General features: G+C 35.1%; 1 protein-coding gene across 4 annotated transcripts in view; it reads right to left on the bottom strand.

Annotated features, from left to right (window-relative positions):
- The window catches only part of LOC110835330 (tetratricopeptide repeat protein 37), a 45,582-nt gene that overhangs the window by 27,364 nt on the left and 4,842 nt on the right, over window positions 1–13,376 (bottom strand). For all 4 annotated transcript variants that reach the window (XM_022075445.2, XM_022075446.2, XM_022075448.2 and 1 more), the window contains exons 3-8: window positions 11,893–12,131; window positions 9,379–9,574; window positions 8,172–8,532; window positions 6,501–6,724; window positions 2,958–3,263; window positions 1,088–1,267 (exon numbers count right to left, since the gene is read on the bottom strand). In XM_022075445.2, the coding sequence (XP_021931137.2) occupies window positions 1,088–1,267; window positions 2,958–3,263; window positions 6,501–6,724; window positions 8,172–8,532; window positions 9,379–9,574; window positions 11,893–12,131 (1,506 nt within the window). The remainder of the gene's footprint in view (window positions 1–1,087; window positions 1,268–2,957; window positions 3,264–6,500; window positions 6,725–8,171; window positions 8,533–9,378; window positions 9,575–11,892; window positions 12,132–13,376) is intronic.

Below are 13,376 nucleotides of genomic sequence, written 5' to 3'. Positions count from 1 at the left end.
CAGTAGAGAAGCAGGAGAGACGATTTGCATATACTGCAAAAATTAAAGCTGTCCCCTAACGCCTTCCAAGAGTTTTAAATCTGTTGGTAATATGGCATGCCAGTTTTACCAGTCGGAAGAGATCTTGACACTGCAAGCACCACCGACTGTTGCAAAGTTATAAGTGGCCAACAGAGTAACAGTTAACTTCTCTACTGTAATAAGTCAAGCCAGCACAAAGTCAGACGTGAAGCTCTGATGAAGACCAAGGCTGTGATGAGCCTATCTATCACACACACCATGCAGCACTGCAGCACCAGTGAAATGATATCTGACAGAGAAAATCCAAAGTATTCAGAGAAAAACCTGGTCCAGTGTTAGTGTGTTCACCTAAATTACTAATAAAATTTTGTCACTTATCTTACTTACACAACTTTAGTTTCCAAACTATACAAATAATGTGGTCTTAATGTCTTCCGTAAGTACTGTAAATCAATACAGACATGTAACAAGATGTTAACCCTATGATAGTATATGGGCTCATACACTTTAAATCATGGGATAAAATCCTGATCAAGTCAAAACAATCTTTTCTCTTTCATAGGGCCACCATGTTGTTGTTTTTCACTATGCAAAATACTATAATTATGGTTTACATTTTTCAAAAACCTGTAACCCTACATCGTCGTATGGCCCTACTGAAAGTAGTGGTAGTGTAAATCCCACCCCACAAGTTTATTAATCCACCATATTGGTATTACTAATTGTAGAAAACTTAAAAGAATGATTTTAGGATAAATTCCAATGGCATGATCCCCATACCAAATTTCATCCAAATCGGTCCAGTTCTCAAATTGAATCATGCAGATGGATAGACAAATATACATGATCAGCCATATTCATTACATGATCATGCAAATACAAAAAGGCATTAATATGATGAAGTCCATAATGATATGACGTTCACACCAAACTTCATAAAAATGAATCAGCTGATTTTAAAGTTATTTGAGGTATAAATGCCAAAATACTCAAAATGTAGGACACAAAACTGCTGATTGCAATATTACATAAAATATGAAGAGGGACAACTAAGTATTGTACTTACTGGATTCTTCTGGAGCCTGTATATGTCACTGAGTGCCGCTCCAGCTTCTCTGCAATGTGGATTAAGACGAAAAGCCTTCTGGTAGCAACGCCGTGCCTTATCCAAATCTTTAGCGCTAAGACTGTAGTAATGACCCAGATATACATAACAAGAATAGCAATGAGGGTCCAGTTTTGTTGCCTGCAATGAACAAGAACACATAGCATATTACATAAAAACAAAAGTCACTATTGATCTACAGGTCTGAAAATCGGAACCCATCATGCAGGACACTCCTAATCCATTTTATATCTGACAAATTTCACATAACTTCACATATTCATTAGTACCACAACTTTCCTTGTAGAATGAAAACATCACAAACTATATTTATGAGCTTACTTCTTTGTTCTGCATTAGAGAACATAGTTTAAAAAACCATAACAAACTGAGGAAAGTTATCTGATCCAATAATATTATCAAACTTATTAATCTTTATTTTTGTTCCACATTGGGTATATATATAAAAGAAAACCTCTTACAGTATGAAAAATATGAGTTTCATTCGAAAAGAGGGGTAGATTTCATTTCTAAAAGTTAAACTGAGTTCAAATTAATGGGGTAACTGCATAGCAATTTTGAATAATCAGTTGATTCCAAAACAAGATGCATTGTTTGTAGTCATGAAATAACACATAGAAGGGTGTCTTTTAATTAATAAGCATCACTGCAAAATGCAAGAAGATAAAATGATATGGAGTTGGGGTTGCAAAGTGTTAGTGCATCAGTGCATAAATTCCATTCACTACAATCTCAGGCTTAACACAAACATTACCCAGTGATAAATGTGCCTCTCCCTACAGAAAATATACATTTTGTGTGATTTAGTATCAACATTTTGAGCACTCCTACACTTGAAGTGACAGTGAATTGAAGCTTTACAAACAGAACATATACAGTTATATAAACATATTATTGAATGTCATGTTTATATGTTAATTACTTTCACTTTTAAATCATTAGAAGATAATGTCTACAAATGAAACTTTCTATTCAGGCCTGTAAATCCCCAATTTTAACAACATGGCCATGGGAGGGGGAAAAAGTCTTCATACATTTTTGTATTAATACATTTTCGAGAATTCAAGTACTAAGTAAATTGATATTTGTATCTGTTTACATAATCTAAGCCAATGATAGAAATCTGTAGGATAAAGATGTCACTGACTTCTCTGCACTTAAAGTTAACATATGACCAAATCCAAGGGTACTAATCAAAACAAAGTGTGCTGGCTGATAATCACTATTTTTGCAGGCCAAAAAAGACCTCTGAAGAGAGACAGAAAATAAAGAAAACAGATTCCAATGTGAGGTATCTTTGACTATACTTGTGTGTAAATTTTAGACACACAGATATTGTACAAAAGAAAAAAGATCAAAAAGTTATTTATATCATTATGCACATTATACTTTTGATTACAATAAGCAACTTAGAAAGATGTGATGTACACATAAAACGTGTCATTTTTTATAAATTGTCATTGTGTGAAATATTTTAAACTACATTATAAATAGCTGTTAGGATGCATCAGATCACAAAACAATGATCCTTTAACTATTACAAATTTTGCACCTATTCTGTGTGATATTTGTATCTAGTGGTAAGTAAATGAACTGCAAAACCTACAAGAATGACATTTGTTATAATGGAGCAGTAATATTACATTCAAAATGCATGAACACAAAAATTCAAGTCCTGTATAATGTGACCACTCTTTTACTCTAATATCTTGCACACTATTATCATAGCAGCCACAATCTAAGTGTTGATTATGATGTAATCTTTTAGTTAAATTAATAGTGTTTCTAAACTGTTTCAGTATCCAGCTACCTTCAACAATGCTGCCAAACTTAGATTGTATCTTTCTTCTTCCCAGTGCAGTTTACCAAGCTCCAACCACAGCTCAGCAGAACTAGGTTCTTGCAAAACTGCAGCGTCAAGCTGTTCCACAGCCTCTTTCAGTTTATTCTGCCTTTTTAAGCTAAGGGAAGATAGTAATGCTACAGCCACTGTTGACCTTCCTTCACTCTGAACTGCCTGCAGGCACTTCTTAGCTTCATTCTCATTTCCAAGCATAATGTGTGCTCTGGTCAGGCTTTCCATTATACCAAGGTTACCTGGGTCTTTGAGCAAGATCTGTAAAAAGGCATCAATTCTTTATAGAGTTTACTTACTTCTTACCTGAAAAGCTTTCAGACATCCAAAAAATGCATGTTGGAGGAATTTTCTGTGATTTAGCAAAAGCTTTTGACTGTGTAAATCATGAAATTTTGTTGGATAAATTGCATTTTTATGGCATTCAAGGAATAGTAGCGCAATGGTTCAGATCCTATTTAACAGATAGAAAGCAAAAGGTCGAAGTAAAAGCACCTAAAAACAAACAAATTTTTTCTCAAACTGGGGAACAATAAAACATGGAGTTCCCCAAGGGTCAATTTTAGGGTCCTTGCTTTTTATAATATACATAAATGACCTTCCTCCAACAATAAAAACAATAAATACTTTAACAGAACCCATAATATTTGCTGATGACATAAGTGTCATAATTTCAAATAAAAATTTTGATGATTTCTGTTCAACATCTGTCTCATATGAGTAAATGGTTTACTGCTAACAAGCTGGCCCTAAATCTAGATAAAACGAATATAATAAAATTTATAACAAATAACTCACCACAATGTGCTTTAAGTATTGGTTATAATGGGAAGTATATACAAGAGTCAATAAACACAAAATTCTTGGGTTTGCAAATTGATAATCACCTAAATTTGACTAATCATATTGATAAACTGATACCTAAGTTAAGTGGCGCATGTTACGCAGTTAGATCTCTGTTGCATGTCAGCAACACTGACACACTCAGATCAGTATATTTTGCCTATTTTCACTCTTTAATGAAATATGGAATAATTTTTGGGGGAAATTCATCAAACATCAAAAAGATATTCACTTTACAAAAGAAAATTGTTAGATTATTGGCTGGTGTGAAACCTAGGAATTCATGTAGAAGTCTATTTAAGAGATTAGAAATCTTACCTCTTCCATGTGAATACATATTCTCATTAATGAATTTTATTGTAAATAACCAAGAACTCTTTCAAACTAATTCTGCTATACACCATGTCAACACAAGGAATAAAAATCAGCTTCATAGACCAGTTGCCAACCTCTCTTGCTTTCAGAAGAGTGCATATTATGCAGGGATCAAAATTTTCAACAGTCTACCATCAAATCTCTCAAGTCTTGTAAATAAAAAGGCACAATTTAAAACAGCATTGAAAAGATACTTAATTACACACTCCTTTTACTCTGTCGATGAATTCCTAATGTCTACAAGTAAGTCGTAATTTATCCTTTGTTTGTATTTTTGTGACATTTATATGACTTGTATTTGTATAACATGTATTGTATTATTATGACTTATTCTACATCCTATTGTCATCTGACTAACTTATGGATCCATGGAATGTAATAAAGATGTATGTATGATGTATGTATATACAACACAAATATAACGATTCACATGCTTGAGGTTACACTTTTACAACTTACACTTGATACAGGGCTTAGGGAGGCAATAGAGAATGCAGTCACTTACTGTTTAATTGTTTATTTACCACTGCGTCACCTACATGTTATATAATGCTGAATGACAAACAGCAATGATGTGAGATTTGAGGTTCTCATGGTGACACGTATAAAGACAGCTGTCTTTTAGGTCGTTACATCATGTGGTCTCAGGACTCGATAATGAATACAGCAAGCACCTCTGAAATTACATTAAACTTCCCCCAAACTACGTGGTACAACTACCCAGCAGACAGCCATCTTCAGCAATGATGTGCTCAGAAGTATGAGACATGGTCATAACCTGAATTAAAGTACTGATATGTAAAGTTGCATGCAAGCACATGTGCTAAGCTCTGTACAGCTCACATCACCAGTCAACAGGGCAGACTTTCCAAGGTTTGCCCTTGGCACTCCGTGGTCAGAAGATAGGATATACCACCAAGCACTGCCCTTGAATGACTGAATAAAAGAATATAAACTCCAATCTGTAGGGCATATACTTTCAACCAATTTGAAGAACAAATCATTTCTAAATCAATCTTTGTGATTCTGCTTACCTCACCATCCAATTACAGCAGATACTAAGCTACTGCAAATACCAACAGTAAAGACACTACACTGCACATACAAATTTCACTATTGACAGAGTTAGCTGTGAACGCATTACACTAATTCCAGTGGGATAAATGCTGCTACAGTTGATCAACCACTTCCACCTAACATTTAGTCCTAGAATTTTCATAACAGCTGTTAACTTTGCCTTTAGAGGCATAAATGGCTTTTTGTTAATTTTATTACAAATGAATCATGAAGAAATATTATTAAAATGAAAGTTACAACTTAATGAGATCTACATATTATGTCATGTGTTAAGCACCTCTGAAACGTTAATAAACTTCTACTAGACATGGCACAACATCCCAGAAGACAGTCATCTTTGTAATTTAATTTAGTGACTAGAGAAAGTATTCATTCTTTAAACAGATTTTCTTTTAATAAACTGTCCTGGAATAATGGGAATGCTTATTTATTATAAACATATATTCAAAAATGACTAAAAAAGTTCCTCCAATGGGACTTAAAATGGTAAAATTATGTATCAATTATAACAATCTAGCACTGGCAAGATGCTAACAGAAGTGCCATACATTTTTGTTTGTACTTTTACATATTTTAATTTACATTTTGTATACAACTATAATAAACTCTTACTACACATGAATTCCTTAATGCATAAAAAAGACTAAATCAATGATAATAGTGAATTCCTACATCCATGTCCTATTGCAGCAGTTGATGCAATGCTTGAAATCCACCCACCTGTTATTTCAGCTGTTTTACTGCTCAATGAACACTTATCAAACACAAACATTACAAGTTGGTGTATTGTTATCTTACCCGATACTTCCATGTCAGGATACATATTGGTAAATGCTTCTTGATATAAAGGAATGTGTAAGAATGAACACACATTCTGACTGTCAATACACTGTGTGCACACCCACGCAGCTTTGGCACAACTAGAGTGAGCAACAGACTAGTGACCAGAGTGACCTTAACTTCAGCATCACAGGGAAGGTTCTGCCTCTGATTTCATTTTTGTACTGTAATATATGACTACAGGTACATTGCATTTCAAATGGTACATCCTGTAGTTGCATAATGATAAACAGCAATGTACCTTAGTCACTTTATACATTAAACGCCCCCCCCCCCCCACACACACACACAGCAAGATTCAAGGATAAATAATGGAAAGAAATGGAGGTACATAAGGAATTTATGTTATAGAAACTGCCTCACCTTACTACATTTGTCGACTGCTTCTGTCAACTTTTCTTCTTCATTTTGTAATGACAATGACTTCACTAATATGGTAAGTAAAGAGTTCTCATCTATAGCTTGCTTCATAATTGTTTTCAATGCTTCTTTTGCACAGTGTTCTGCATCACTGTAACAATGGGTGTGCAGATAACACTGGCAAAGCAAGATCCAAACATAACTTGACTGAGGAAATACACGAATAACTGCAACAAACAAAAAAATAATATTTTAAGATCAAAAATAAAAGGGAACATGTAATCATCGATTATTATATACATAATATTCCTCCAATTAGTTATTACATAAATTCAGGGACTGCTAATTTTTTGGTTCCATAAATGATTATGGCCTAAGAAAAGTTAATGGTAGTCTTAACACATGGCAATATTACACACGTCTGAGTTCAGAAATTGCAGTCCAATACAAGAAAAATTATCATTGCCATTAATATTCACACATAATGAAACTGGGCCACATAGTAAATGCACATAGCCAAAATGTTATTTAACTCCACTTTGGCTGGAATGCACATACATTTACATTTCTGTGGTTTAAGGACATCCATTCTATGCTCATAACTTTGTTTACTGTGTAAAAATAACGATATCCAATTATCCTTTCATGTTTAAGTAGAAAACAAAATAAAATATAAACGCTACAGTGCTGCTGTAGTCAAGCAGGTAAAACAAAAATGTGAAAATCTTTCCAATAAGAAATTTTGCAAACATTACACCAATTTTGACCCACATAAAGAAAACTGTGGATGAGCTGGGAAATGTATGTAGCATGAATGAGATTTTAGTTTGAAAACCTGAAGGGAAGTGACCACTTTGGAGACTTGACTGAATGACTGACCCTATGGCGCAACAGCCTGAAGCCGAGCCTCGGCCTCCTCCCATTTTGCTCAGTACCAATGTCTGTGAAGTCACACAAGAAAGCTAAGCAGTCAAAAGTAGTCCCATGTTTCAAGTGAAACTGAAAATTGCTAGTGACTTTGAAGCTGGCAAACAAGCAGATGAAATAAGATGAGAACAAGAAATAGTGCATTGCGATTAAGAATAAAAATATAAATATGTTCCAAAATTTTATTACTAATTTGGATTTGTGATCAATAAATTAAGGGAAATAATGTTAATTCCATTTTGATAAGACCATAAGGGAAAGAGGATATTTCATACTAATAAAGTTAGTCTTGAAGATTTCCGTCTTCTGGGTTGTTGCGCTGTGTAGTCTGGTCGATGTTAACCAACGTTTCAGAGGTCATACTGCCTCTGTCATCAGGGCGATGACCCTGATGATCGCCCTGATGACGGAGGCAGTATGACCTCTGAAACGTTGGTTAACATCGACCAGACTACACAGCGCAACAACCCAGAAGACGGAAATCTTCATACTCACCGCTGTGAGAACCTCAAGTCTTACAAGTTTAGTCTTATCTGGTGTTTAATTACCTGAAAAATTACTTTAGTACTCAAGTTTATGACTTTCTTTGAACAAATTATCATTATAACATGCAAGTAAATTGCACCATATCTCTCACTTTCTTACCCAGCACACTTACGATAGCAAGAAAGCTTACAGTTAAAGGATATGGGAATGCAGACCAACAAAGTATCTCAATAGTGTTCAATGTAAAATTCTTAACCCTACCTTGTGTTAAGGCGTCACATGCTTCTATAAAATTTTTATTTTTGAACAATTCAGCTCCTTTTGCAAGCAGTGCCATGCTTGATTTAGAGTTAAGAGCCTCCAGCTTTTTGTAATACTCTTCAATGTTGTTCTCAATCATGTTTGACTCTTCCGCGCCTTGTGCTGTCTGTTCACTGTAAACTTTACAAATCCATTCCAAAGGAAACTCAGAGTCTGGGTATAACAAATGCATGTGTCTTGCTTCCTCTAACAATAATGTGATTTTTTTGTTTTTATATAACAACCTGAGATATTTTTTATAATATTCTTCAATGTTTTCTGATGATGATTCCTTGACAATAATTCCCAGACATGTTTCTAGCTGAAAGAAAAGTACCATATTCATCAAAATCTTCAGTTATAACAAGCAAACTAAGAATGTCATTGAAAACTTGCACTGACAGCAGACAGAAGTTCAATTCAAATGTATGAGAATCATGTGTACACTAATCTTAAAACCTTGCATACCGTGCAGTGTATTGGAATATAAAATCATGCATACAAACAACTGTTTACACTTGAAAGGACACTAATGCCAAACGTGTTTTGACCTCAAGAGGTCATCATCAGTGGCAAAACAAATTAATTCATATTATACAATTCAAAAGACTGTGGTTTTCTACAAAGCATAAAAGGTATGTACTTTAAAAAACCATAATTATGTAACACCTCAATGGATGTTAATTGCACAGGAGTTGGTGTATTAAATTTAGTACTTGGCTTTTCTGTCGGCAGGCCTGATTGCTGTTGTTGGTCTACGGTGAGCCGAGGTTGAGTTGTCTGTGCCTGTGAACTTCAATGATGCATGGATGTTACTCCCACGCACCGTTAAAGTTCACAGGCACCTATGTCTCCCCCATGCATGTCCAATTTCAGAGCATTTTATTCTCCTTGATTTTAATGTATCATGTTACTTCCTCTCTCCTGTGTCCAAATATTATCCTCTCACAGTCCTTTCCCTTGGGATAAGATACCAGTTTCACATTTGTATAATACATCACTGCAAACACTCATATATATATATGGCAATGTGCAAAATTAAACATTCAGTAATACACAAGACAGACTACATGCAGAAAACCAGTGTGTATACTAGAAACTACAGAACTGTTTCACTCAGATGACAGCCATGCATAATACTCATGTTATGAATTAATATGCTGCTCACCACTGCTGCCAACTTTGATGAAAGGTCCTTCTCCTGCATTAATATAGAAGCCAACGTTCTCCGTATCATTTTCTGCTTTTCTGGAGAATAGTGTTTCCCTTCTGCCATTAAAATTTCAACACACTGTTCAACACAGGGCAATTTCAATGCCAACAGGACCAATTTGTTGCATATTTCTTCAACTTTTGCTTCATCACTATAAAAAACAAATGTCATATATGAAAGCTACAAAATCAGATCCCATAACAATACACCTTACCTGCTAGAAATTTTGCAAAATTAAGGACACAGTGATATGGAATGTGATATGTGCTGGCACAAGGTTATCTGGTGTCCTTAGTAAACCTCCTGTCTTCCCCCACCCAATTAAAAAAAATTAAATCCGTGGCGTAACAGCTCCAGAGAGCCAAAGCCAACTAGCTGGCTGCTGGCCTCATGTTCACATGCCTAAGCAGAGGTAAACGATCATCCAACCAGATATAGGGTGACGTGTGGTCAGCACGATGAACCCCCAGCCATTGCTAGCTTTCCTGACCGGATTACGCTACTCATTGTAGCTCCCCAATTTCCTCACGATGCTGGGTTGGCACCAGTCCCATACATTGGTCGAAAGCTCATGAGAAAATTTCTTCTCCCCCCGAGACTCAAACCAGTGCGCATTCTGTATCGCTGAAGCATGATGCCTCAGGCCGCGCAGCTACGGCACGGGACTCCCCCACCCAATTAACTTCCGAAAATTAATATTGTGCATTAGTATGAATAAAAATTCTGCATTTATAATTTCCAATTCAGTTTCCATAATAAAGGAGAAAAATGTGATACTGAATGCATAATGTCATTATTCTACACTTTACACAAAATATAAACCATAAGATACACATATCAGAATTTATTTCCAAAGCTCTCAGTTTAGAAAATGTTGAAACAAGTTCCTCCAGGTCAATATTTTGTGCTATTCTATGTTCTACTGACAACATGAATAGCCTAACATGTCCTTGAAACACTAAGGCACAAAGTAAGTTTTCACAAACTTGGAAAAACTTGTGCCCCAGAATTTTTTATTTGCCAGATGCCACATCAAATGAAAGATGATTTCACATTGCTCAGGCCTTGAAGATATGTGACAAGACTTTTCCTTAAATTTCTACAGTGCACATTTATCTTAAAATGTTATAATGTAGCTACTGATCACATAATAATGCACATGATTTCAATTCTTTGTAACAAAAAACTTCCTTTTCAATTACAAATAATAAAAGTTATGTACCCATTAATGTTTGTAGATGTAACCTCTAAAGGAAACTAGTATAAATAAATCAAATATTTGATACAAAGTGAAACAGAACCTATTAGCACAAGAACTGTGTTGCAACAGACAATGACGACCAAAGGAACCCAATCTGTCTTGTCAGGAAATGTGCTGACTGGTCACTTTGTAGACTTCAGTCTACACACACATCAACCATTTTTTGTGGTATATTACAAAGCAATAAACATGAAAACGTACTTATTCGTTCCTTCTGTTTTTCTTGTTATATTTTTAGACACTTATTATATTATATTTTATGTTTCTTCTTTCATTGATTTAGTATCCCCCCCCCCCCAAATTTGCTGCCCTACGCAACTGCCTGGTTTGTTAGTGGTTAAACTGGCCATGTGTAACAGAAACAGTTAAGCACTTATGTGAAAATAAAGAAAAATGATGACGGCTTTGCTGTAATGACCCACTATGGTCAATCGGTGATGTTATGTACTCTACCTTCCACACAATGAATGTGATCATTGGCCATACACCACGCCTAGTGAAATGCTGTAATACTGCAGCGATCCACAGCATTATTTGTGTATATAACTGAGTGCACAACATAGTCACAATGTTACCTTTTCATAGTTCAATTCTAAAGAACAAACTTTAAAATTACCTCAGGCATAAAAAGCTGTCCACTATACACCGTGTAGGTGCTTGGGGGGAGAAGAGGTATAGCTCCTACTCATTCTTAACCTTGGCACTAGATGGGGGTGAGTGGTCAACATCACACTCCAGCTGCGCTTTACCCGCGGGAAAATGACGCCCGGTACCCTTTGTATAGGAGGTTGGGTGGGGCCCAGAGTTTATCTGGATGCAGAAAAAATCCTATGCCCCCGTCAGAGATTGAACCCCAGCTGTCCGGTCCATAGTCAGTCACTATATTGACTGAGCTATCCAGCATTTATCTCAGGTATAGAATAGTTTATATGACAGTTTTATAAACTGTCCAAAATATCCATATTTTAAACACAAATTCTGTTTTATATACACATTTATAAAACATATATGTTACTGTGAAAATGTAATTATTCTATGTTGTGCCTTTATGCAATAACTAATCCAAACCACAAACACGATAACAGTGTATGATGATACACCTTGTCATAAACAAATGAAAAGTTAAAATCTGAAATTTTAAATTACTGACTCCAAAGTATTACCATTCCACACATATCATCACTACTGAAGTGTTGTTATATACATACCTTTCAAGTGAAATCAACTGCTGATAAACTGGAAGAAGCTCTTTCTGATCTGTTTCATGATCAGTTTTTTCCTTCTCATAATAAGATGCTAACCCTTGCCACGCTAGTATCTGTTTTGGCGAAACTTCAATAGCTTTCCTGAATGCCTTAGGAGCTTGATCTTTCTGGTCTGAGTTTTGTAGTGCCACACCAAACAGTACTAATGCAGTATAATTATTTCTGTCACTTTTCAGAACAGCCTGAAAATGTGTGAAAAACTTATGAGGCATGATCAGATCTCATACAATAAAAGTTTGAAACTAATGAAACATAAGCATGTGATCAATGCTCCTCTAAGTTATCTGTGCAATCAATCAATGGCAGTAGGAGCTTTCCCAGAACGACTCAAATATTCAAAAGTTAAACCTCTATATGAATCCCTAAATGCAGAAAGTGTACAACTCCATTTTTTTTTAATCAAACTTTTTTGCTGTTTTTGTAGCTTGAAGCCTGAATACACCACCTGGTACATAAATGGTATATCTGCACTGATAGGAACCAGCCAAACAACTCTCTGAAACTTATTGTTAATTGCAGAAACGGTATATCTGGGGGAGTTATACCCTTTCTATAATTAATCAGGTATTGTTTACACACCAGCTGTTGTTAAACATAACCTCTATTAGATAACAGTCAATGCATATTTTCTTCTACATTTTGTTGTTAGGCAGTTCATTAGAGTTGGTTTTAATTAGAGAAGACGTAGAACTGCATCTCTATTGTGACAACTGTGCAGGCCAAAATAAAAATAATACTATATTCAGATTCCTCATGGCTCTTTTGACCAAGAAAATTCAAAACTATTAAATTGTTCTACCCTATATGTGGGCACAGTTTTCTCCCATGCGATAGAGATTTTGGCATAATTAAACGCAAATTGAGGAAGATTGAGAGACTCCACACCATTGACGAATATGTCAATATTATAGAAACCTGCTGCAATAAACCCGAAAAATTCAAAGTAAAATGTATTACTCAGTCCGCAGAAGTGATAAATTTCAAAGGATGGTGGCCAAACTTTACACACACACACAAAAAAAACTGCTTCAACAGTTAATGAAACAAGCAATAAAAGCTCCTCTATCTCTCGCACTAACCAAGTTATGGTAAAAGAATTCTTTTCATTGCCGAAATATCACTATGCAGAATTTGAGAGTAGGGACCCTGCAATAATTTTGACTAAAGAGTTTATTGGGGGTATTACCACTTCAAATTAAGGAATAATAAAAAAAACCTCTGAACCTGCAACAATATTCAGCTCGAAAAGGGCGAATTCCAATCGAAAACTAAACTAGAAGATATTAAAAAACTATCATTTACATTCCACAAGAGGGAAAGATATCTGATTTTTGGAATGAAACTGTGTCTTGGCCCATCTGTAAGAAAACAAAAGATAATGATTAATATTGAAATTATTATTACTTACAAAATTAATTTAATTAAAG

This window comes from Zootermopsis nevadensis, unplaced genomic scaffold (assembly GCF_977971745.1).
Source record: "Zootermopsis nevadensis isolate Lab colony 2312 unplaced genomic scaffold, Znev_1.0 Znev_ptg000016l, whole genome shotgun sequence".
Lineage (NCBI taxonomy): Eukaryota > Metazoa > Arthropoda > Insecta > Blattodea > Termopsidae > Zootermopsis > Zootermopsis nevadensis.
This window is presented reverse-complemented; position numbering and strand designations above follow the sequence as displayed.